This window comes from Ixodes scapularis, unplaced genomic scaffold (assembly GCF_016920785.2).
Source record: "Ixodes scapularis isolate PalLabHiFi unplaced genomic scaffold, ASM1692078v2 PGA_scaffold0__279_contigs__length_252992795, whole genome shotgun sequence".
Classification (NCBI taxonomy): domain Eukaryota; kingdom Metazoa; phylum Arthropoda; class Arachnida; order Ixodida; family Ixodidae; genus Ixodes; species Ixodes scapularis.
This window is the reverse complement of record NW_024609835.1, coordinates 131,182,018-131,207,423: the sequence shown is the minus strand read 5'-3', so window position 1 is coordinate 131,207,423 and position 25,406 is coordinate 131,182,018. Positions and strand designations below refer to the sequence as shown.

At 42.7% G+C, this 25,406-nt stretch overlaps 1 protein-coding gene across 1 annotated transcript; it reads right to left on the bottom strand.

Annotated features, from left to right (window-relative positions):
* Positions 1 to 24,286, bottom strand: LOC115314817. The gene is made up of 8 exons (XM_029973908.2): positions 24,238 to 24,286; positions 16,771 to 16,841; positions 14,582 to 14,656; positions 11,905 to 12,037; positions 8,235 to 8,299; positions 4,984 to 5,061; positions 596 to 731; positions 1 to 62 (listed from the first exon to the last, which is right to left on the bottom strand). Exons 1-8 carry the CDS (start codon positions 24,284 to 24,286, stop codon positions 1 to 3), a joined length of 669 nt encoding a protein of 222 aa, XP_029829768.2.
* Positions 24,287 to 25,406: the final 1,120 nt, after the last annotated feature.

Below are 25,406 nucleotides of genomic sequence, written 5' to 3'. Positions count from 1 at the left end.
TTAACTCCCAGTAACTTGAAGAGGTTTTTCCTTGGGCTCTCTTTTTTTGTAATCTTCATAGGCTGGAATATGGGAGAAAAAAATTGGAATAGCTCCATCATGTGTTTCCTCATATTCAAATATTGTAAGTCAATGTAAAATAGCCGCTGAAAACGTTGAATGTCATCTGGCCTGTTCATTACGAGCAGCATAGTGAAAGTGGTATTTAGTTTGAGGAGTGTAATGCTCATTACAAATTAATATGATTATTTTATATGTTTAATATTTTAACGGCGCATGAATTTTATAATGTTACATAAAATCGTCACCCGATTCATAAAAGTCGTGATATAAAAATTGTGAACCAGACACTGACGATTTAACGTACGCGTACAACATGAGCAAGCGTTTTATTAATCTTGCCTAGTAATTACTTAACTAGCACAAAACATTTGTAAGAACTTTGGTCTGAACTAACTATAAGCTTCCTATTTGAACAAATACTCTTGAATATAAAAAAAATTTTATAGTAAGCGCTTTTTCTATTCTAAGCTATATTTAGCTAAGAATTTATTGGAGCAATTTTCTAGATCATTGCTGCCCGGTATGTACTCACATTCTTCAAACTGGTTCACGACTAGTTCTGTGTGAACGTTCACTTTGGTACCACATTTTGTGTCCACACACTCTCCATTTTGACACACTCCAGGGGTGATGGTCACATCATTCTGATCTGTGAAGCTTTGTGAGAACTGAGCAGAGACACGTGACTGAGTGATAATTCAAGCACAGGGTTATAAATTCAGATAAAAATAATATAAAACGGAACTATCAGATGTGCCATGAACAACCTTGTATATTTTGAAGGTACTAACACCGCCAAAGCGTGAAGAAGTTAGTGTCCACACTCTGTCTTTTGATATGTCTGTCAAAGAAACTCAAGCACCTGCGTCACTCTCGCCTAGGAATAACCACTGTGATTGTTTGAGGTGCCTAATAAAAATTAAAAAATGTCCATATTTTATTCAAGATATCTCTAACAAGGTTTGAAAATACCTTTTGCAGCGTTCCCAGCGTTTAACGCGGCCACGTATACCTCGTTTCACGATAACTCGGCGAACAGTGGAGGCTACGGCCCCTGCGACCCAGTAAGAGCGTCGGAGCGAGGCACGTGATATCACGTCACGGGAGCGTGCGTGTCACTGCGTTAAATGCGAGGGCCGAAAAAAACCGGCTGTCGTCTCCTGGCCAAGAGTTGTGTGCTGCGAAACCAACCATCTTCGGAATGAACGTACACCGCAGCAACACATCCGTCCGTCATATTAGATAGCACTTCGGGAACAGTTCATGAGACAACCATACGCTCCATTTGGCCGCAAATCTGTGACGGTGCTAATGCCAGTGGCCAGTGCGATGTTTTGAGCGGAAGCGGTCGATTACATGGCTGCGATCGCCAACGGCCACGATGCTACAAGGAGGAACTATCGGGAGCGGATACGGATGTGGCGTCACTTTCTTGGTTAACATATAATTGAAACTCATGTAATGTAGTAAATATCTATTCTTTATGTGTTTCTATATTCTCGATAAATATGGATGCGCGAGTTCAATTGTTGTTAAAAGAAAAAGAAACTTAAAACAACTTTTTTGGTCGCTAATGACGCTGTTGCTGTGGCTGTAACGAGGCCTCCGTTGCTTCCGTGTCCACGATCATGGAGTCTTACCACGTTCCTTGCTCCGAAGCTTTTATAGACCTATTTATAAATTACCAAAGCATTAAGGAGAATGCGGGGATTGGTATTCCACGCGCGGCACGTGCTCGCTTCAGCAGTAGTAACTCTTCTAAAGCAATTTCCTAAAACGAATTGCACCTTGCATGCGCGTTCGCCAACGCTCAGTTTCGGTTACTTCGAATCTTTAATAGGGAGTATTCCCGGGCAGCCATATCTGTGTGCGTGAATTTTGAGCGTGTGCTGATGGCGAGCTTCCACAGTTCTTATGCAACGTGCATTCCGCACCATCGAGAGTGCCGGTCTTAGCAGCCTATTGATGTGAGCACCCACAAATATGGCATCCAGTGAATACTCCCTAATATGGGGAAGCCGTGTGCGTGTGGCGCATGGAACACCAATCCCTGACTTCTCCTTGATGCTGAGGTAATTTAGCAACAGGTGTCCGTAGCTTCCACAGTTCGCAAAGTTGTCGCGAAACGGAGTATAGGAGATTTGAATAAATTAGAAAAAGAACTGCCTCATATGCTTTAGCTGTTCCCTTTTGTATTACAATCCAGATGATGCTGCTGCTGCAGCTGATGATGATGATCGTGATGGAGATAATGACGGTGGTTATGATGGCAAAAACTATCGTACAATCATTTCCACAGTTACTTCCTGGCCATTAATTATTACACTTCACAAGTGTAATGCAACGCAGAACAAATGATTTGACTGTGAATCACGGATGTACGGCCCTTGGGAAAGGGCAAATTGACCAGTAGAAATTTCGTCTGTGGCTCGGGTCAGACAGTGTGTACAGGCGGCGACTCGCTTTCTTAAAGAGGCTATCGCCACGACTGCTGTGGTACCGTCGACAGAGGCTCTCGTTCGGTGTAGAACAGAGCTTTTAGGTGTCTAAGCATCGCGTGTTTCCACACGGTGGCTCTGTCGCTTGGCTGAAGAGTCAGCGGTGTTCAATGAGGCCGGAAAGGGTGAAGACAGGGTGAGAGAGTCACGCACAAAAGGTTGTAATAAAGCAAATTCTAAATGCTCTTTTCTACGCATTTAAAAAGTAAAACAGAAGCAGAAAGACGTCTACCCTAGGCGCCGGCACTTTGCTCGGACGAAACAAATTTCGAGTAATTGTTTTATTTTGTCGCGTACATTGTGGGGCCCCACCTCCGCACATGGTCGAACCCGCTGTAATGTTCACAAAATAGAGTCATTTTTTTGCGAAACGTACCTGTATCTATGCAGACACTTCTTAGTTGCTTTTTCAAAAAAATATTTAAGTTATCGTTACAGTTACTTAAAAATAATTAATCCAGTTACAGTTAAAAGTTACAAAAAATATAACAAGTTACTGTATAGCCATACTACCCAAGACTGCTGCTGTTTCTCGGTGGGTTAAAAAGCTAACAAATGAAGTTTTTTTGACGTGTGATCGAAAACATTTATTCAGGCGAAAAAGAAGCCGGCCCGTAGCACACGACGCGTAGCTTCAACAGTGCTTTGTACCGAAAGCGTGTTGCGTCAAAATGGCGGTCGTCTCCTCTTTGTTCCCTCCTTCCTCTCTCCTTTTTTCGGCGCACTCTTCCCTCTCCTCCACTTTTCTCCTCTCCATCACCTTTGTCGCCACATCCACTGGCCAGACTCTCCAAATATAAAATTCTGCGTTTTCCCAGTAACGAGCGCCATCTGGCAGTTTTTCTGAGAACTATATATTGGGAGCACCTCAAAACAGACAAATAATCGCTCTTGCTTGTTGTCTTGACCTTAGGGTGTTCTTGTGCACTATTTCGCTTAGCAAGTCTTTTTCGGTCACAATTTGATTAGCGTGATTTTTTTGGCACCTAAGTGCCACGTCGCGTGTTAGGGCTCAGCTCTTAGGCACCCGTTTCCGGCTTAAGCGGTGTCGCGGTCGCCGTCGCAGTCGGTGTAGCCGCGCTTTGCATTATGGGACGTTTCCCATAATGACGTCACGAGTGACGTCACGAAGGTCACTCGTGAAGGTGACGACCTTCACGAGGCCCTCATAAGTGACGTCACGAGGGAGGAAGGACGGAGAGGGAGGGAGGGAGAGATGGGTGGAGGAAAAGGGGAGGAGGAGGATAGAGGAGGAGGAGAGGAAGGAAAAGGGGGAGGAAAAGAGGAGGATGAGAAAAGGGGAGGAGAACGAGGGGAGAAGGAGGGGAGGAGGAGAGGGTACGAAGGAAGAGGGGGCATACACTCCTCTCCGTACTCTCCCCTCCTCCTCCTTCCCAAGAGTTGCGCTCTCATTCAGCATTACAGGGGATTGTAAACGTCTTTCATATTTTTCCTCTCCAGCTTTTCACAAGCCACGCGCTTGCCAATAACTGAATGATTTTTATCGTTCGTTTTTAACTATAGTTTTTTGCCTTTATAATTGTTTTGCCCTAACGAAGTATTTATTTAGTGGTCCTTTTTTATTTCGTTAGTATTTGCGTCAACATCTATATCTGGGACGTTTTTACGCCCCACTCTAAAACATAAAAATAAGTCCTGAGGTTAAAAAAAAAAAAGAAAAGCGTGCGGTAACAAAAACAACCACAATGGCTGATGGTGGGTGTTTTTAGGGCCTACCGCACCCGAAATGTTTCCTTGCGCTCTCTTCTTTTGGGAAGTGTCTCTCAAAGCTAAGGACATTATTGGTTGATTATCCACACGCATTTTTCTTCGGCTCTCAGGTCGAACCTCGGGATTCACCAGACGGACAGCCGGGATCTTCTAATTTCGTTGTTGATCGGCGTCTATCTTGGATTACAAGATGGGAAAAGTAATATATTACCGGGTTTTTTTTTTTTTTTTTTTTAAATGAATTGCGGAGCAAGAGAACGGTATCAGTGCATGATATCGCTGCGTACCGTGCCTCGAATCCCGTTGAACGCGAAAAGCCATTACTCTGCTGACGCTTCGCCCTGTCACCAATGATACTGGACCATATGGACAAAAACAAGTCAGCCGCGCAGCCCCGGCAAACTGCAAAGAAACACACTAAACAACGCGATTTAAACTAAATTTGGCTACTTAGCGGCTACTCTTATCACGGCGTGGCTGCCCTTCGGTAATGGCGGCAGGACACTGCGAGCGAGAGTAGGAGAATGCGTGGAAAGCTTCTGAAAAAAAGGTCCATTGGCAGCTCCATCTCAATCGAAGATGTCGTTTGCAACGAGTAAAAAGCCACTAATTCAGGAAAATGGCTTCTAATTAGTTCTAATGCCTACGCGACGCAAATAAAACGTGTGTACATAATTGTTCTTTTACTTACAACGCATGGCGTTCCATTTTCCCGCAGCTTGACTATTGTTTTGTTACAATAAAGGCTGCACTGGGTAGAAAGAAATACCTGCGAAAGTACGAAAAGCATTAATCTGCAGTGACAAATTTAGTTTATCTTCACGTCTCGAAATCCCTGAATAAAGTTTATCGATGTATTTTTAGACTCCGAAGGAGTAAAAGCGGAATAAATTTCTGAAACATGAGGGTGGGGGAAAGGGGAGGGGGAGGGTGGGTGGCATTAGGGTGCGAAGGCGAGTACCGACTTGTTCGCTTCAGGCACCGGCGATTTCACCCAAAGGCCGCTTTTCCCGGGGGTTAATAACCCCAGACGCATAACCCAGGCTCAGAAGAATCGCCGATCACTTCAGTAAACGCACGCAAGGACATGCCACCCCAAGTCATGCAGTGAAACTGCCACGTGCTGTCCATTAAATCCAGCTAACCAAACAAAAGTTTCGCAAGTTTCAGAAAGCCTATGGCACTTCTACTGTAAGAGACGGATGGCAGAGACCGCAAATTACACGGATACAACGGACAAGCAGCGCCCATTATCAAGTGCAAATCGAGGGGCAGGCCGAAGGCGGGTACGATGGCAGAAGCAACAGCCAAAAGCCGGATGTAATCAGACAGGATGCAGATCACAAACTATGTCCCACCCACAAAGAACGTAGAGATGCAACACCCCGGCAGACCGCGATACAGCGCAAAGCCACAACAAGGTTTTGTGAAAAGTCGACGGGACCAGATGAACCTGTACGTTCACATAGGTGCAACGTGCGGTATGAAAAATCAATAAACAGTCGCGTGGCACACCCGCACTTCCTCAACGCCGAAGACACACAAACAAGACCCCTCCAACGCTCACATAGCGCCACGGAAACTGAACTAGCAGCCCTGGCGGCAGGGACTATTCATGCAATCGAGTCCACCAATGCCCACCAGAAGCCCTGCTTCACATGTATGACTGACAGCAAAGAAGTATTCTCGGAATGCGTAAAGTGTGACACGACCAACCACACAACACTAAGACTACAAACACTAGCCTGTTAACTTCATTCGGAAACTCGCCGTCTGAGACTTTGCTGGATCCCAGGCCATTCCGGCCTCCCAGGCAATGTGGCTGCACACAATGCCGCAGGAGCGACACTGGAGTCCCGTCCTACCAGCCCAAGTTAGGAACAACAAGAGCAAGGTTAGCGAGGTGCGTCTTACACCAAGCCCTCCTTCATTCCGGAGATGTTCCCTGGCAAGGAAACGAAGTAGTTAAGGTCTCAGGCTCTGATACCGCAAGAAATGCAAGACCCCACCCCGGCTCGTGCAACCGGTGAGACAGCATAGAGGCTGCGACGGATCAGAACCAACACGGCCATAACACCGGCCATGCATGGGAAAAGGCAGGTATCCAAAACATCCGGCACCGAATACAAGATAACGACTCCGGCGCAACACTTACCGGAAAGTGCAGCAAGTGCAAGTCGGGCGAATAGGCAAACACAAGAGACTATCTATATGACTGCCGTGATCATATTATTTTCTTTTTTTATAATAGACCTTTCTTTTAAAAGTAAACGCGGACAATAATAGAAAATCTTCAATAACAAGACTAAAATAAAACGGTTGCATAACGACGGCGTTCTTGCTGCCGACGGATTTCGTCTGCGTGTCGTCTGCTTTCTTTCGCTGGTCGGCTACACCTTCCGACGCTGTCCCAAAACTTTTTGACACGTTTTGTGGAAAACTGACATAATACGTAAACAGTATGTTCATTTTAATAAACCATTATCGTCGCGAAAAATTTCAATTTTTTTTTTTATTATTGCAAGTTTGGACAAGGAGGTAACACCATCTATCAATACGAGCACCAAACGCGCACCGCCACTCGGCTTAGTCGACTAAATCGTACTTTTAAAGACTGAATATTTGCGTAGCTGTGAGTGTGATCGCCTGTGACAACCGTGCAGCCTTCGAAATTTGCAGCAATTAAAGCTCTTTTACTATCAAAAAAAGGCGAACATTGAATTTCCCTGGAACGAATAAAACTACAAACAACATATGATGGGCCCATGATTTTGCGTGCAGTTATATACAGGTTAACACGTTACTTATGAGAGGTCATGGACTTTCTTTTGTCTGAGACTTTTTTGATGCAAGTGACAATATATCGGTGATAATCTTAAGGGAAATGTATTTTTATAATGTTTATTTTGAGCCAAATGTTCCGCAATAAGCGCTAAAATCTCTTGAATCGATATATTTTCTTTCGCGTTTATTTCAGTGGTGCTCTAACGTTCTGTGTATGTTTTCACGATTGTGTAAATTGGATCAGTATGCTACTTATGTTGTATAGCGTTAGTTCTTTTTTTTTGTAAAGTTTCTGAAACATCTAGTACACATGTCATGTTTTATTTTTGTATAATTTATTTGGTGCCTGCACCGCGACTGCTGCTATAGGTGGCTCGGGCTCGTCAAGCTGTTTTTACAGCATTTTCCCGTGTCACCGTTTCAACATTGTTTTTTTTTTCTTTTTGAAAAAATAAAGGTAGTATTAATATTATTGGCATGTATTTGTGCCCCTACAATGTTCATAAATTGTATTTGTTTTGTTTTATTCGTTTTTTGATTCAGTAGAATGTTTTGCGGCTGAGGTAAAATGCGTACAAACCATCCTCCAATACCTAACAGCTAGGCTGCTGGGTATTTCAGAATTTCTCTGGTGAAATCTACTATAGTCACTGACAAAGTGAAAACGGCAAAAAGAATTTTTAGTTGTTCCACCTCCCAACGCAAGCTTTTTATCTTCCATAACGCCTCAACGTCCCGTGCACCTCGAACGCGCGCGCGCAGCCAAAGCATGGCGGAAGGCATAGAGCACGTGCTGGAGGCCGCGGGCGATCGAAAATCACGCTCTTACGTTCCCTTTTTGTCTGTGACGATATATTTTCTTATGAAACAACAGCTTTTTGCGTTAAACAAATTATTTTGCGTTTCTGTATATGACAAATAATTATGCAGTAACTCATTACACACAGACCGAAATCAGGCGAGGAAATACATAAAAAGGGGTGTAACCCATTCGACTAATTTCGAGAAAAAATTAGCACAATGATAATAATCATAATCGTGAAGTTTAATTGTTACAAACAGCCTAGGAGCTGTCTTACGAGGCCAATAGCTATTGCCTTTCAGGTCGTCGAATTTTTGCACTAAATTATGATGTTATTTTGAGAGCGACTTACTTACCTTGTTATTTTCATCCTGGATATTTGTGAACTGACATTCGAAAGGCCATTTTCTCAATTCGTTAGCTATAAAATTGTTAAAAATAATTATTTGAGTTTGTGTTTTAACAAACGTAATATTACAAAGAACATTTGCCCGTTATTTTGAAAAAAGTATTTTTATTGTCATTTTTGATAAATATAAAAGCTTTATAACATCCTTTGTCCGAAATTCCTGCAGGAATTTATAGTATATAGTTACAAAACTGCATAAAACAAATGTTTTAGGCGATACAACATTTGGGGCCAGGTATCTTCATACCAATATTTTAAGACGCCAGGAACATTGTAGTTCTGATAATTCAGATATTTATAAAGGTAACTTAAACCGCTCTGTACCACCTGCAGCATTTATCCAAATTGTCTATTCATAAAGTTGTTAGCCCTTCGGTTCAAGCTAGAATAACGATGCTCTGGATATTAAGGTATCTTGTTCACCGCATTTTTTAATATAATGATCCATTGCAACAGCACCAGCGCCACCCGCAGACCCCGCCCGGGAAGGACCGGCGACACCTACTGCAGCAACGCCGGTTCCGTCTACGACAGCGGAGAAGCAACCCCTTCGACGAACTTCTCGCGCATGCAAGCCGCCTGACCGTTTTAAACCCGAGGACTTCAGGAAATGAACATTTTTTTGCGTGAGGGGGAAGGAAATGTTGTAGCGTGCGGATTGAGTTATCGCGACTGAGTCATCGCGGAAGCGCCGCCCGGCTCGTGACGTCATGTCTATGATAAAAACGCTGCGCTCAGGAATAAAGCACTTCTTGTTCGCCAGCACGCCATGGTCTACAGTCACTTCACATAGGTGTACCGTAATTTACGGTTACTGCGTCGCTGATTTCATAATGAGTCGGTAATATTTGAACACTGCACAACTCGAAGCAAAGTTTTTAACGATGGCTTATACATCAGAAAAGATGGTGGGTCGATTTCTTTATTTCTTATGTTATACTAGATGCGACAGATAAATTTTCTTTGGCGTACAACTTATGTTTGATCTTGCTATGAAGTAGGCATGACCCGGGTGAAACTAAAGGAGCTTTCATCACAAAGGTCAAGGCCACTAAAATGTATATCTACTCTCCTCACAACTATCCATTTGAATGCTAAATAAAAAAAAAAACTCTTAACATTGCAAGTACATAAAAATGGTTCCATTAGAGTAAATGTTTGTTTCATTGACTGTTTGTTTGGTTTTCGTCCTCTGTTTACAGGACATTGGCGAGGAACTCCAAAACAAATCTCAGTGTGGCACGATTGAGAATGCGGCGTTTTGAGTGAATAAGGGAGGCAAGTCCTCAAGCACATCATGCAAAACTGCATTTTGGTGCATGAACTGCAACAGATTTGACGCTCTTGGTACACGCGAACCGTGAAATAACAAGCTATTTGTTGCTGCGCTCACCTAACCATATGCAGTGCCGTCAAACTTGGTCGTTCGATCAGTGTCTTGATAGCAAGATAGTATTGGGAGTTTATTTATTATTTAGTTTGTTATTTGTTTGTTTTAAGCTCCCCACAATGAAATGTTGGCCAATATAGGGGGAGGGGATGTGTGTAAATGACGCCACAGCTAGGGTAACCACCCTCCTGCTAGCGGAATGGGGGACAGGCAAAGCGGGGGCGGGGGGGGGGGGGGGGGGGGAGGGAGGGAGGGAGGGTGAAGGGGGTAAAGGAAATTAATAAATACGGACACCATGAACCGAGGCTCTGTTAACACATTTCATATTATGTGCTCTTTATACACCTGCAAAATGTATCGCAGTAATTAAGCTAAAATAATTTTCACTAGCAGTGATATATATTGTAATGCCAAATATGTTAGTAATTGTGTCGAAGTTGAAAGCATAAAAGTCAACTGCAGCTGAACTCAAGGCATCAAATGAAATTAAGAAACTGTAAATCTTTTTTTGGAATATTGTTTCCTGTCGACGTTTACTTTTCTCAACATGGTCCTACACACATTTTTAACAATATGTTTTTTTTTACCGCTTTGATTTGCAGGCTTTTTGCCTTGTGTGGCTGTCTATTCTAAAAAAAATAATCCACAGCAAACCTTTTGCATTGGCACATTGATATGAAGATAATTAAAATAATTTATATTTAAATTTTTAGCGAGCAATTTTCTCGATAGTAACCCTGAGATGTAGGGACCTTACAATATTGTGTCTCCAAGGGGAGAGGCACAACGGCGTATGTGCGTCGGGTCTCCTGCAAGAACGACGGTCGCTTCCCGCAATGCTTGGATAGAAAATGACGTACCATTGCGATTCACACGATTACCAACGACCTCCGCCCTTCCCCGTGCCCCCTTATTGGGCAGCATCACGAGTTGCAGAGTGAATTTTATGGCAGTGTGAGATGCGGGACATTTTTGAAGATTTGGAAATTTCTGGCGGGACACGAGCCCTCAATGCGGGACAGTCCCGCGAATCGTGGGACGGGCGGTCACCCTAGCCACAGCACATCGTTGCTTGACGTATGAATTTGTTTTTTCACTTAAACCAATAATGCTAATTACTCTAAAAGTGCCATGTTTTCCGATGAAATAAATCACTGTTCTTTTTTCAGTATTTTCGAAGGTGCTTTTTATACAACGGTACAATTACAAAATAAAATATTAATGTATTTTCTTTCCTTTTTTTTTTTCTCTCAGTCAAAGTGTACATCTTTACTGGGAAAATTTGTCACGGGGGTTATTTTTCTTCTTCGAATTGATAACAAGAATACTGAAACCTGGTCTCTCTCCCGCATATATTCCGGTCATAATTCCCATGCCCGGGCTTTTTATTGCAGTTTCGCCGCGCCGACCTTACATACTTGCGACTTAGATGCCTACAAATACAGTGCATGCTTGTTTTTGTATTTCAAGCAAGTCTAATAACGATGTTCGCATCTGCCGCAGGTGAAGGACTAAAATTTCTCGGCAATACAAAGCGAAGCGATGGTCAGTTAAGACTAAATTTACGCGTGATTTACTGTAAAACATTGTGCAACTTAAAAAGAAAGAAGTGAACTTATCCTGTATAGTGTTTTGTTCATTTTCTAATAGACCACAATGTTATGTAACCTCCACTTCGTTATGATGCTAAAATATTTATGGCTTGTGTTTATAGCCCTTTTGAACCTTTGCATAACTATTTGTGTTTTTGGTTCTCAACTCCCCCTACTGTAATGCCCCATGACGCTGTAGGTATCTGAATAAATAAATAAATACTCCAATGGTGAGCATAATTTACGAGCAAAAACCAAACGGCTGACTACTTTGATTATCTGTGTTTTATTGAGCTAGTTGGTTTTGCTACCTACTCGTTGATTGGACTACTTCAAGGCAAATTTGGATCTTATTTCTAGTTAAGGCAAATATTATATTTTCAGATTAGGTAAAGCATTTATATGCTACTGCTCTAAAATACTTTTTCTTTTACAAGGGCAGGCGGTACATATAAGTAGCGCTAGGTAACTGAATGTCAAACAATATAAAATTTTAGACACATGTGAGGCCTAGAAATAAAAAAGCCTCAGAAAACAATTTATTTAACCTAATCTATTCAAATTACCAAAGACAAGTACTTTCTCTGTATATTAGCAGTTACGCGTAAAACAATACATATCCAGAAATAACTTACGATCTCTTATATCATAGAAAGGTTCGGGAAGCTCTTGCTTGTAGATTTCGCTTTCGTTCGTTTCTCGGCACTCCCCGTCAGCACAGAATCCAGAAATCATGGTAGCCGTCCAGTAAATACTTTTAAATTTAAACTAAAAATAAGGGAAATATTTTAGTTTGCAAAATTTATGCGTCTTCTTATTATGAACAAAAAGCTGGTCTATGTTGCAATCTTTGCTTTTTGAGCAGTTCACCTTCATTCTACACGAAACAGCGTTTAAATTTCAATGAAAGAAATAAGATGAAAAATTTAGTGCATATATGAGTTTTGGAACAGCTTTTTATTTCACCCCTGGTCAAGCAAGGTTTACCTATTTGGTTTCCCCACGCAACTGATATATCGATGGTAATGCAATTAAAGCAAAGGTGCAAGCGAGCTAGACAAGAATGGCAATATATATCCCCGGAGAACGGAAACAAGGGGAACAAAGGACAAACACAAACCTCAAAGCACAGCTAGGTGACGTGTGCGCGACTGAAAGAATCCTCCTGGTCCTTGTACCGAACCAGGGACCTTTCCATTTTCAACGGCAAATTGCATTATCATCATTATCTTAAAATGCAGGCCTTCCACCCTTGTTAATGCTAGACTGGTGTCAGCTGATAAAACCCGTATGCTCTACTGACACCTAACTCCCGGTTAGCTCAGTTGGTAGAGCGCTCCACTGGAAAGGGAGAGGTCCCTGGTTCGATACCAGAACCAGGCGGATTGTTTCGGTTGCGCACCAGTCACCTAACTGTGGTAGCAGATTTGTGTTTGTCTTTAGTCCCCCTTGTTTCCGTTCTCCAGGGATTATTATTGTGATGAAATGATCAAAGAAAAACTTAAAAAACGGGATGTAAGATATATACTTGACGCAATCAGGAAACACCTATTTGGATCTCATAGGTAAATATTAAAACGATAAAAGCAAAAGCACTGATAAAGGAAATAATACATTTGAATTTTTTTCTTTATGAAAATGCGTTATTTTCATTGGCGAATGGGACGGGACGCCTTTCTCAAGCACCGGTTGTTTGAAAATGAATCACGAGATCAAGTTGAGCAAATCAGGTTTAGAAATAATTTTTAGAAATGTTCTAACTTAACTAAACCGTTTATAATAAGAGTACGTTTCCAATTTTCCGCTAACGCTTTCTTCACTCATTAATTTTACTTGAACTATTAACAGTGTAGTTTCTTAGACCATATTTTCTACGTCGTGATGTCACGGAGCCGTCATGTTTTCGTCTGCCACGATCCTTGCGGTGGCACCGCGGCGGAGGTGGATGCGGCAGGCGTATATTCTCCTCTGTATCGCTGTGCAGCTTGACGGTTCACCAAAGCTTTAGCAGTTGGGAGTTGGGACGCCACGACAAGTGCAAAACGTGTCTTTGCTCCTGTTTTCTTCTTTTTTTTTTTTTCTGAATTTTTACGAAGTGTTACCAGGGTTACGACATTCCAAAGCGTGGCACGCCGGTTCGCGTAACGTCCTTTCTTGCCACTTCGGGCCCCTTTGGATGCCTGGGCAGTATAGGACGCTAAATACACCAGTGGGAGACACGTGTCAGGCAGCGTAGTGAAACAACAGAGTCAAACTCTATGAATTGAAGACGCGCTTCACGTGTCAGGTGTTACGCTGTGCTCGCTTACAGCGTTTATATGTCGCGCTCGGCAAGTTTGTGCATTTTATTGTTTTTCTGCGGTGCCACTTGGTGTTAGACTCAGTGGCGCAAGTCGCACTGACCTCCCTACCTCTCTTTTCCTAGAACGTAAAGATTTTCCCCATGAACGTAGTTGCTGATGTACAGGAGCAATGTTTCCTACCGAATCCAAAAGATAACAATTTTTACACTTTAGAAACGTCCCCGACAGGCTCAGGTTGGATGTCTTTAGTTATTGTGGTGCAGATAAAAAAGCGGCCAAAAAATATACTGCACACCTTTATATACAAAGGCTTATGAAGACGTTAACTCAGAGAATTCTGAATGAGCAAAATTAGACGAGGTGGTATAAGGTGTCAACAAAAATCATAAACTGTGGAAGTCATTCAGAAACACAATGTGTATTCAAGCGTATTCGTCATTCTCATCATTTCATTATCGAAATAAAAGGAAATTTAAAAAAAAACATGAACAAGTCCCACTTTTCAAAATAAGCAGTCCATTGAGTAAGTTTATAAATAATAACATAGTACATATATTTACGTTGAAACGATGAAAATTTTTAAATCCATAAACTTTTCAGCGACATAATTTGTTGTGGTTATTCAATGACATAAGACGTTGCAGTGAGAAAAGACGTTAGGGTTACTAAATTAAGCTGAAATAAAGTTCACACTTCAATTACTTAAGACTTAATCTGTCGCCCCACAGCTTCTAGACATGCTGTCTACCAAAGAAACCGGCAATGAAAACCACCAGAAGGGGAAAGGTTTTGCTTAAGCTGAGAGAAATATTGTTTGAATTAACCAAATCCTGGAACTTTTATTTTAACCTCGAACAGTAATGTCAACATCAGAGCCTATTTATTTCTATAAAATCTTCTAAACCTAAAACGGTCTATAAATCTTACAAATACAATTCTGATATACAAAACGTGTAAAAGAAAGTTCGTAAAGCGGTGTAATGAAATTTCAATGGGTAGAGTTACTTACAATGCACAGTGCATTTTCACTTGCACGAACCACTCTTCCGTCGCACTCTTTCTTGCATTCATATAATATTTTCACCTAAAACGGAAGTTTATATATTGTTTGTCAGAGCTGCTTTTTATGAAACATTGTAATGTTAAAGGAGAATAGAAACGAAAATTATAATATACGGAAACCTTTCCGAAATAGGTGAAACATGACCTATGATATCCGTAAATGACAATCGCACGTTCCTGGTGTGAGCGGATGGCTATATTTTTTTGTTTCACGCGTCCTATTTTCGCGAGCGCTTCGATATCGGCCATCGAGGCGTGCGATGCGTCATGGGAACTCCGTCGCAATCGTGATGTTGGGCTTCTCAGCACAACCAAAGGCTGGCGTGATTATGATCACCGCCACGGCGACGGCATTTGCGTGTTACAACCTCACGTTTTGGAGTAGCGAAGGACTGCACCACTGCACGAAGACCGTCGGTAACGTAATCACTTCGGCCCTTATAGTCCGCGGTGCGTTCTGCTATGATCTATGAACTCCAGAGGACGAGGATGTCGGCTATTAAGGAGACTCGGAAGCTGTCAACGAGGACCAGTAGTCACTCTCGCACATTTTGATGGACAGGCGACTCGGGCTAGAATCGTCCGAACCATCCGACAGACCGACCGTCCACCCGACAAAATCTGAAAGGGGTCGGGGTCGCCATGAAATGCCCTGCATTTATTAATGATTGGTCAACTCTTAGGTACGCGCTTTTAGGTGTTTTATTAACAGCGTGCTCACTTAACAGTTTGCTTCTCTTTACGTGCGGTTCGCTGAGCTGTTCTGCTTTTCTTTGCTTGGACAAAAATATTTTTGGCACAACCCCTGGTAGCATCGGAATATTCTTGATATGAAGACCCAGATTTCTGAGAACAGCGGGTCGCCTTTCATAGTACTCATTCCGCAAATGGTCACCGTACTTGTGATCGGTTTTCAGCGGCGCTCGAGCGACGACGGACGCGCGAGACGGTTCCATACGCTTCGGAATTTTTCATCGTTCGGAAACCCGGGGGTCGGCGTCTCGCAGTTTAGCACGCTGTTGCCGCAGCCCTCTGCCGCGTAATAGCGCAGCATCCTGCACGCAAACTTTATAAATAAATACAGATACAACTCGGCGGTACCAAAGCAATCGCGCGCCTTGCGAAGCACCGCGATCGCGTCATGGCGTTCAGGGCTAGGATATTTGTGCGGTGTGCTGCCGAGGGTGGCGCCACTGCGGGAGGAGAAGCACGTCACGATGCCCCAAGAAAGCTTCGACCACCCAATCACCAGGAGCGAGTAGGAAATCGTTTTATTCGTTTTAAAAATACTTTGCTTGCGTTGTCAAATGAAAGACTGATGTTTCTGAGGTGCTGATGTGACGTGGTACATACCTAAGCAATGAAATGAGCCCTTAAGTTTGTTTCCGTACTCCTTTAACTTAAACAACAGCCCACACGTGCTAGATCACACCCACAGCACGCGCTTACTCGTCGGTTTGGAAGACAAGCAAAGCACACGCGCCACGCGCATGAACGCTGAAAATAGCACCGCCGGAAAGCCCAACTCTCGAATTGTTATGTTTTATTATTTTATTTTAGGATATCGTTTTTTTGTTTTTGTTTTTTTTTTTCAGATTTATACGTAAAGCAAGTTCAGATATTTCAGTACTGACTAAAATGTATAAATCCAGATTGCCACAGATAACCTTCTTTTATTCATGCAAGAACTTGTTTTTTTAGTAGTTTGTCTATTTAAATTTCAGGTTTTTTTTATTTCTCAACGGAGGGTAAAAAATATTATTTACTAAACAAAAGCTACAATCCTGAGAGAAAGGAAACCAGTGTCTGCTGATTAAATTTCTTACCGATTATGCACTTTATATAGAGAATATGCAAATTACTATATTCAGTAGAAGTGGGCAAATTACAACCAGCATTAAAATTACTACATTCCGTAGTTTCCCATTGCCCTGCAAGTGAGCTATTTTTAGTTTGACTTAAATAAGCCATGAAAACACGGTTAAAGTGCAGGCGAGCTGGTGTAAGTTATACATTATGATTGAAAACCTGTCTCTCCCTTTTTCTTTCTACTTCACGATTTTCTGTTCTTCAAACCACAGTCTCAGGTTTTCAATCAACATGTATTAAATAAGCCATTCGTTTCACACTACTCACTTGGGTCTTGTTGAATCTGTGGTACTCTATTTCGCATCCAGTGGCAAAAACTTGTTCCATGAATGGGAACCCTGTGCAAATAACCTTTATATTTAATTGAGCTTGATTTCTTCATAAAAAATACTCTCGCACAAAGACTGATCGCTCCTTAGGTTATACCAGGGGTCCGGCCGCGGTCTTTCCAATAAAGCCCGGATCGCGGCCCGCTTCCAGCAGGTCCGCTTCTAGCCGCGAAAAATATGTACGCGTAAAGAGACGGCGTCCCGACGAGCTTCAAATGCGCAAACTAAGATACCATAAAGAACGAGAGTAACTGGATCGTAATACGGGTCCGGTCGCCAAATTATTAATTAAACATTGGCATCACTCGCATCTTAGACATTTACTTCATGTCTGTATAACGATGATAAAATTCGAATGCGTTCTCGTGTACATTGCGCTTCATGTCCTCTTTCCACAACTGCTGCAAAATGTCAGCATTAGTTTTATCAGTCCTATTAGTATTTTTCACTGCGCAAGTATGGCAAAGTTCCCATCCGCTTTGATTAATGCATGGTGAGTTTTCTTGATTACACGTGTCGTCTAATGTCATAATTAACTTAATATTAAATTTCAATTTGATGCACGAAGGAAAAATCCATCAATGTAACCCTGTTTGGCAGTCAATGTTTTCTATTGGACCGCTGACTGTGCCTGACTGTACGTCAAACATGTCTGATTGGCCAACAAGTTACTCTGACCGACAGTCAGACTCCAGTCAGACTCCACTTGTCGGCTTTCTGAGGGTTTCCTGGTGGCAGTCGGCCGCCGCGAAATGCCATCAAGATGTCTTGGTGGAGATTCTGATTGTACATCGATTGGCTCTGACTGTACGTCAAAAAGCTTTGACGTACAGACAGGTACGGTCAAAGGACGTAAAGTTCGTTCGGATACCGATGTTTCGTCAAATCTATGAATACGAAAAATAATCTATGCACAAGAAAACGATTTCGGGACGTGAGCCCATAAAACCGCTGATGTTAGAGATATGACACGCAGCCGACCGACAACCTTGATCAGAAGCCCGCCGAAACGTCGAAAAGGCCACTTCGTCGACTTCCCCGAAGGAAAAATCCATCAATGTAACCCTGTTTGGCAGTCAATGTTTTCTAGTGGACCGCTGACTGTGCCTGACTGTACGTCAAGCATGTCTGATTGGCCAACAAGTTACTCTGACCGACAGTCAAACTCCAGTCAGGCCCCGCTTGTCGGCTTTCTGATGGTTTCCTGGTGGCAGTCGGCCGCCGCGAAATGCCATCAGGATGTCTTGGTGGTGATTCTGACTGTACATCGATTGTCTCTGACTGTACGTCAGAAAGCTTTGACGTGCAGACAGACGTACGGTCAAAGGACGTAAAGTTCGTTCGGATACCACTATTTCGTCAAATCTATGAATACGAAAAGTAATCTATGCACGAGAAAACGATTTTGGGACGTGAGCCCATAAAAGCGCTGACGTTAGAGATATGACACGCAACCGACCGACAACCTTGATCAGAAGCCCGCCAAAGCGCCGAACACGACACTTCGCACTTCGCTTCGCCCATAGAGGCTTCGCCGAGCTTTCATGAACGATCGCTCTCGACTCGTTTTGTTTGCCCGCTCGCTCCAACCTGTCGATCCTGCCCGGGCTCTACAATGTCTTATGTTTTAGTAGAATTTCTACTCGACAAGACCCAGCCTGTTGTGAGTTCCGACGATGTAAGGGACTTTGGCGGTGTAGTTGAAGACGACAGGGTGTACCAGGTCTACTGGGCCGGTGATGCGCGAACAAAAGGATCGGTCTACGACGCGAAAGTACTCTACATGGCAGGTGAGTAGAACTGAAGTACGGCGAGTGATGTACGTGTGCTTTGCATAACATGCTGACAACTTAACTGCATTTGCAGCCAAAGCATTTCGTATAAAACGAATAGTCAAATCGAATTTCTCTAACGGTGGCGTAGCATAGCGATTAAGATATCCGATTTGTACGCATGTGGCCGCGGATTCGATGCGCGGTGGTGCTGCTTTTTTTTTTTTCGAACATTTTGTTTTATCGAGGCATTTGGCGATATTTATGAATGCGTATAGCTTTCCTCTTATATAAATGCTGCCCTTGTTGATGAAATTCCCTTGGCAGTAGCAGTCAGACGTCATCTGATGGACCGTCAGATGACGTCTGATGGTCCATCACGTTCCACCAACGCTGCTGACTGGCAGTCAGTGTCCCAAATTACGTAGCTTGATGGAATTTTCAATAGGGTCGCTTCGCCCATAGAGGCTTCGCCGAGCTTTCATGAACGATCGCTCGCGACTCGTTTTGTTTGCCCGCTTGCTCCAACCTGTCGATCCTGCCCCGGCTCTACAATGTCTTATGTTTTAGTAGAATTTCTACTCGACAAGACCCAGCCTGTTTTGAGTTCTGACGATGTAAGGGACTTTAGCCGTGTAGTTGAAAACGACAAGGTGTACCAGGTCTACTGGGCCGGAGACGCGCGAACAAAAGGATCGTTCTACGGCGCGAAAGTACTGTAATACCCTTGTTACACGGGCACACTTAACTGCAGTTACGCTAAGCCACAGTTAGCGCACAGTATTTGCTGACAACATTCTGCGGCTACGCACTCAAAACTATGGGCGAACGTGCGCTTGAGCATTTTGATCATCCATCGAAGCAGTGCACGCGCGCTCTTCACTTCTTATGGAATAGCTGTCCGAGAGAATAGTGCGGTATATGTGGTGCCGCGTAACAGCACTTAAGCTCAGTTAACCGCGGTTAAGTGTGCCCGTGTAACAGGGGTATAAATGGCAGGTGAGTAGAACTGAAGTACGGCGAGTGATGTACGAATGCTTTGCATAACATGCTGGAGTCTTAACTGCATTTGCAACCGAAGCATCTCGTATAAAACGACTGGTGAAATCTAGTTTCCTAAGCTATGGCGTAGCATAGGGGTTAAGGTGTCCGATCTGACGCAAGTGGTCGCTAGTTCGATCCGCGGTGGTGCTGCTTTTTTTAAACATTTTGTTTATCGAGGCATTTGGCGATATTTATGAGTGCGTATAGCTTTACTCTTATATAAATGCTGCCCTTGTTGATGAAAATCCCTTGACAGTGGCAGTCAGACGTCATCTGATGGACCATCAGATGACGTCTGATGGTCCATCACGTTCCATCAAGGCTGCTGACTGGCAGTCAGTGTCCCAAATTACGTATCTTGATGGAATTTTCAATAGGATGTACATGTATTTCTCCACTTTGAGGTTTTTTATACTTAATCTGACATTCACTTCGGTGTTTAAATGCTTATCTAGGTTTATTACAATGAAGCTGTTTATGCCTATAGACGCTTTGCAGCAGCTGTGCATGGACGCCGCCGGAACTGACCTTCAGTTTTTGTTTCCTCTTGTTTCGTTTATTTCCCTTCATCATTACCATAGCAGGCCAGGTTATTGCCATATTTGATTCAACTGTGTTCTTTTCTAAAGCATCGGCCTTTGTAGAGGATCGTTAGCTACCGTTTCAGTTGATATGGCATCTCGGTAAGACAAGAGAAGGTCAGCAATGGCGGCTGTAATTTGGCGCGTGTGTAAAGCGTCTATATATCTGTTGTTTTGGGCAGAGCCGTATATGTAGAGAGTTTGGTCAATGGGAGGCGCGGGCAGAGCCAGGGCGTGCATCAGACTCGGAAAGAGGGCTTGGCATGCTCTCTTGACCAACCAGAAGCCGAAAAGAATTCCCTAGCGGTGGTAGCGAGAAACAGCTCTGATCAAAGGTCTATGTTCGTATACGGTTCTAATAAGTGCGTAGGAGTGAAGTGGAGTAACTCTTTGTGTTTGGAAATAGGGTGCACGTGTTGCTTTGATCATGATCATGCAGAAAGATGTAAGAAACGAATGCGCTGCTCAACTCTGTTTTGCGCGGACAGAGTGTGACCGCTCGGACGGCAGATTCCCGGCCCTTGGCGCTTGGCGTACGAATTATGTCGATCGTTCCGCTAATCAACCTCTTCCACCATCATTCCGGATGAGCGTGATAGAAGCATCACGTGTACCATATTTTCAGCCATCGAGAGTTACTCCAATGCAGTTATCAGGTTTGTTTCTCGCGACCACCGCCAGTGTATTATTTCCGGCTTCTGGTTGGTCACATTCGAATTTCTGAAGACGCCCTGGAACACGTCCAGCCCGCTTTCGGCCAATGGCGCCTCCTCATTTGTCTCCTATACTTCCCAACGAATGGCCAAACTCTCTACATATACGGCTCTGGTTTTGGGGTGTGCGGGACCAAAAATCTACGCTCACACCGCACCCACGCGCCACACGTGCCGGCGTCTATAGCAGTAACTGTTCTAATGCAAAAGCCTAAAAAAGATGACATCTTGCACGCGCGTTCGTCAGCGCTTTATTTTGGCTATTTCCTTCGAATTTTTTATACCGGGAAGGCGTGCGCCTGCGGCGTGTGGAACGCCATTTCCTGCATTGTCCTTGAAGCTTGGGTTGTCATTCTCCATTTTCAATTTCACTTCTCTTCTATCGTCGTAATGGGCAGGCGGCGAATAGTCCGGAATCCCGAAGAGCAACGCGCCTACGAAGAGCAACGGCGGGAGCGGCAACGAGAACGTCAGCGGCGGCGGCGGGCAGCACGTGTGTGCGTACCTTTCGTCACGATGACCACCGGTCAAGACAATAAATGTGTTCGAACTTTTGTTTGAAATTCGGTGTCACGCCTGTGTTGTGGAATAAACAGCTCGGCTAGTCATCCATTTTCACAGAGTGGATTGGCTCCCACATTTTTTGCTTAAGTTTCTTTATGTTTTATCACTTTTTGTTCGGCCTTCCAGGCTGTGAAAGATCGTTAATCCGGCCCTTTAACCAAGAGGCTGGGAGACCCCTAGGTTAGACTATTAAATAACCAATATTTCTTCTCTACAAATACCCAAACCGGTGTTCGTTTTAGTGCATTTGAAATTACAAACGTATGCGCAAAGTAAATCTATCTACAAACTTATGCACAAGAAACATGGCACGTGTAATGCCACGCTCAATCTCCCGACGTAGATGACGATTTTTTATTAAAGTTAGTTCAATAGACCGATCCCACCAAGCGTTCCACGCATGCCTGACGCCGCCATAACTGTAGTTCGTAGGAGGCAGACGCCAGTTCACGAGTCAGCTTGTGCCGCCTCGTGCTCTACACGCGCAGACCTCCAGCAGGGCTGTTGCGCATGCAGAAAGACTACAGCACCCTAGATGCATGACGGCAGCGGTGGCGTACTCAAACTATCTGTGAGATCGGTCTAATACAAAGATTTTCTCACCTCCCTACAGACCGTTTTCTTGCGTCGGTCGGTTGCCACGGTAAAATACGTAGCTGACTTGGGCGACAAAAAGTTAAGTAGTTTGAACTTTATTAGAATAAAATGCAAAGCCAGTGATATATAAAACTATCGAAGTTCAAACACCTTGAAATATAACGTCCTCCAATCAAGAAAACAATTGATTTGGTAATATATCTGATCTCAGCTATGTCAAAATACAACATGGCGTGCGCCGTAAAAAAAAAAAAAAAAAAAAAAAAAAAACAGTTTATAAAGATTGCTGAAATCAGCAGTCAGCGCGCTCTCGGTAGTTTGTCTCTCCTAGTTTACGCTGTCGGCGCCACACATTCTCTGCTCTCGGAAAATGCAGCCTGAGATATAAGGGTGTCATTAATGACGAAGAACACTTTTATCAGCACCGAATATCCGAAGTGTTTTAGGAGGCAGATAAATTTTGTGTCACTAGACTATGCGGTCGTCGTTTACATGGCGACCCATCAGCCGATACATTCTAACAGCTAGATTGGTTGGCCATTTTTAAACCGAGTTATTTTAGTATTTGGTAAACCTTATTGAAGATATACACTCATTCCACTCAAATGTGTATTTTTCTACTGCGAGAGCAAGTAGCAGAGATTACTCCATACCGTAATACGTATAATAAATATTAGCCACTTTTTCAGCACTTCTAGAATTATCTGCCGAAAGTATTGCTTTCAATCCTCAAATTAACCTTCGGATAATAAAACGCTATCATCACAACTTTTTAATATTTTTTTTTAAGTGCACGTGAATTTAAGTATATATTCCCTACGCAGAACTGAGGTAAATTGTGTCTGAAAATTCCTTCTCTTTCCTCCAGTGTCTCAAACAAAAACATCAATGTACGACCTCATCTTTTTTATGTAAACCTTTGTCCGATGTTTGCTTTAAAAGTGATAAACGCAAAGAATGAAATGTTTGACGAGCAAGTAATCTTGTTTTAATAAAATATGTGACCATGGAATCAACTTTTTTAAACAAATAATTATTCAAAGCTGCAGCACATCTGCCACTTGATTACAGTATGTTGTTATTCCCAAACCTTTTATATGCTGAAAAGTGTAGAGTGCTTTTTCTGCAGCGGAATATTTAAATATTTAACTTTAGATATGCATTAACACTGAAGCTACGCTATTTAGGAGTTCTGGTTAGAAATTAATCTTTCGAAAATATTTAACTATACCACAAAATCATTTAATATGTCGACCAGAAATATTTCGAACAATTTTCCATGCATCGATAATTTGTGCAAGGGTAGCTTTCTCCGTAATTGTTGACGATATTGTTCTTGTTGCTATTATATCTATGAAACGGAGGAAGCATAATTCGCCGGTGATATTCGTATATCTAATGTTCTTTATGTAAACTGGAAATAAAAAAAATTACATTCTGATTACTGTCGCTAAATAGCGCATAATAACGCTCTACTTGCCTTGCTACTTAATTACTAGCTCATATTTTTCATCCTCGCCCCAGCCGCAGCTCCCTACCAATTTAATCGCTAAATTTATACACCACCCCCACACTTCACATGTCGTAGTAATTTAGGATAGGTGCATGATTTCCTAATTGAATCCTTCTAGAACCTATTTGTTTTGACGTTTTATGTGCTGTCGGCCCTTCATATAGGCCGACATGCGGCCCTGACGTTTCTTCATTGCTGTGGCGCTGATGTCGGCACGGCGCGCGTACAGACCCTTGAACCCTCCCGACAATCTGGTTTCTGCGAGCGCTCAGTGCCCACACTTGGTGTGGGCAAATAAGGACTTGTTTGTGAGCAGAGCGTTGGCCCACAGGTTCTATTTATAATATTATTATCAGTAGGTAGTAAACATCCATTATGTTTTGTTATCTTAGGAAGATACTCGTATATTACGTTCTCGACAAACCTGTCTTTAACGTGATGGATCCGAATGAGTCTTGTGCGGTGTGACAAATGTTTGTAAATATTCAGTAGATAAACTTTGCGTTCCCATGAAATCATTACAATGTTCGGCTGAGCAACCTTTGATTGTGACGGAACATTTACTATTTAAAACCCAGAATAAGCGTCAAAATATATCAAAAGTGCTCCTCGCGTACTTACCAAAAATGAGCGCCAAGGGCACCAAGATCTTGCGAAATCGATTATTCATCGAGATGGCCGTGTTCTTGAGAATTTCGGACAACGGCAAATGTACGATGTCTTATGTGCAATAGAAAGTTTTAGTTTTAAATAATTCTTGTCCGGCCCGCTCATATATCAGCGATATTTCTTTATATATAATTTTAAAAGATTTGTCAATCCCATACTGGCGTCATCGTTTTTATTGTCTTTGACCGAGGGTATTGTTAAGCTAGATTTGGCATCAAAAATAAAATTTTGCGAGGCACATCAAAATAAATAAATGTTCCTTATTTCAACAACAACTCGACTCTTGTGCAAACAACATTCTGCAAAACAAATGCGTTGTTGAGAATGCGTCACTTCGTAACCTCCCAGCTTTGAACTGAAGATTCGACAGGTAAAAAGACGAAACATAATGGTTCCTTTAAATGTATTCTTTGTTATTTTGAAACTTCTTTGGATGAGGTGAATAAACTGTACGAGAATCGTTGTTTGTAAAAACATCGGTCGTAGAAGTAAGAAAAAATCAAAATGCTTCCGCACGCTGTCACAGGTGCAATCTCTTCGCGAGTAACCATTGTGGTAACTTTCCGTTTCGTTGGCATTTGCAGGCAAAGGACCTCTTTGCTACGCAACTTTACTCTTTTTTTTTTACAATTATAGTAACTGACAGTGGTCGAATAAAGTCATATTGGCAAGAAGCAGAGCGCAATGAGATGGGAGTGCTTGACTTTGCCACTTGCACGCTCCGTATTTTATATTAAAACAGAAAAGCGGCCTCGTGCATTCGCAAGAGCAGAGAATAACACTCTTCATAAATGTCAGAATATTTTTTTTAATCTAACTTGCAAAGTGTCTCTTTTTTTTCTAGAAGACTTTTTTTTTTTTAGAGGTTCAAGGAAAAAAAGTTTGGTGCAGTGGCATTTTGAAACGAGCCTTGGGACGCCGTAGTTTCTGAAAGCTTAAGAAACGCGGGGTGCGGTATATACGAACACAAGAAAGTAATAAGCATTGAGGACGGGAGCGGAAAAAAACTTTCATTCAGCAACAACATAGAATGACACCAAATATAACCCCCCTCCCTCCCACCCAAGGTTTCAATGCTCTCGAAGGGGCAAAGGAGAAGATGGTCTATCCTTTCATGTATC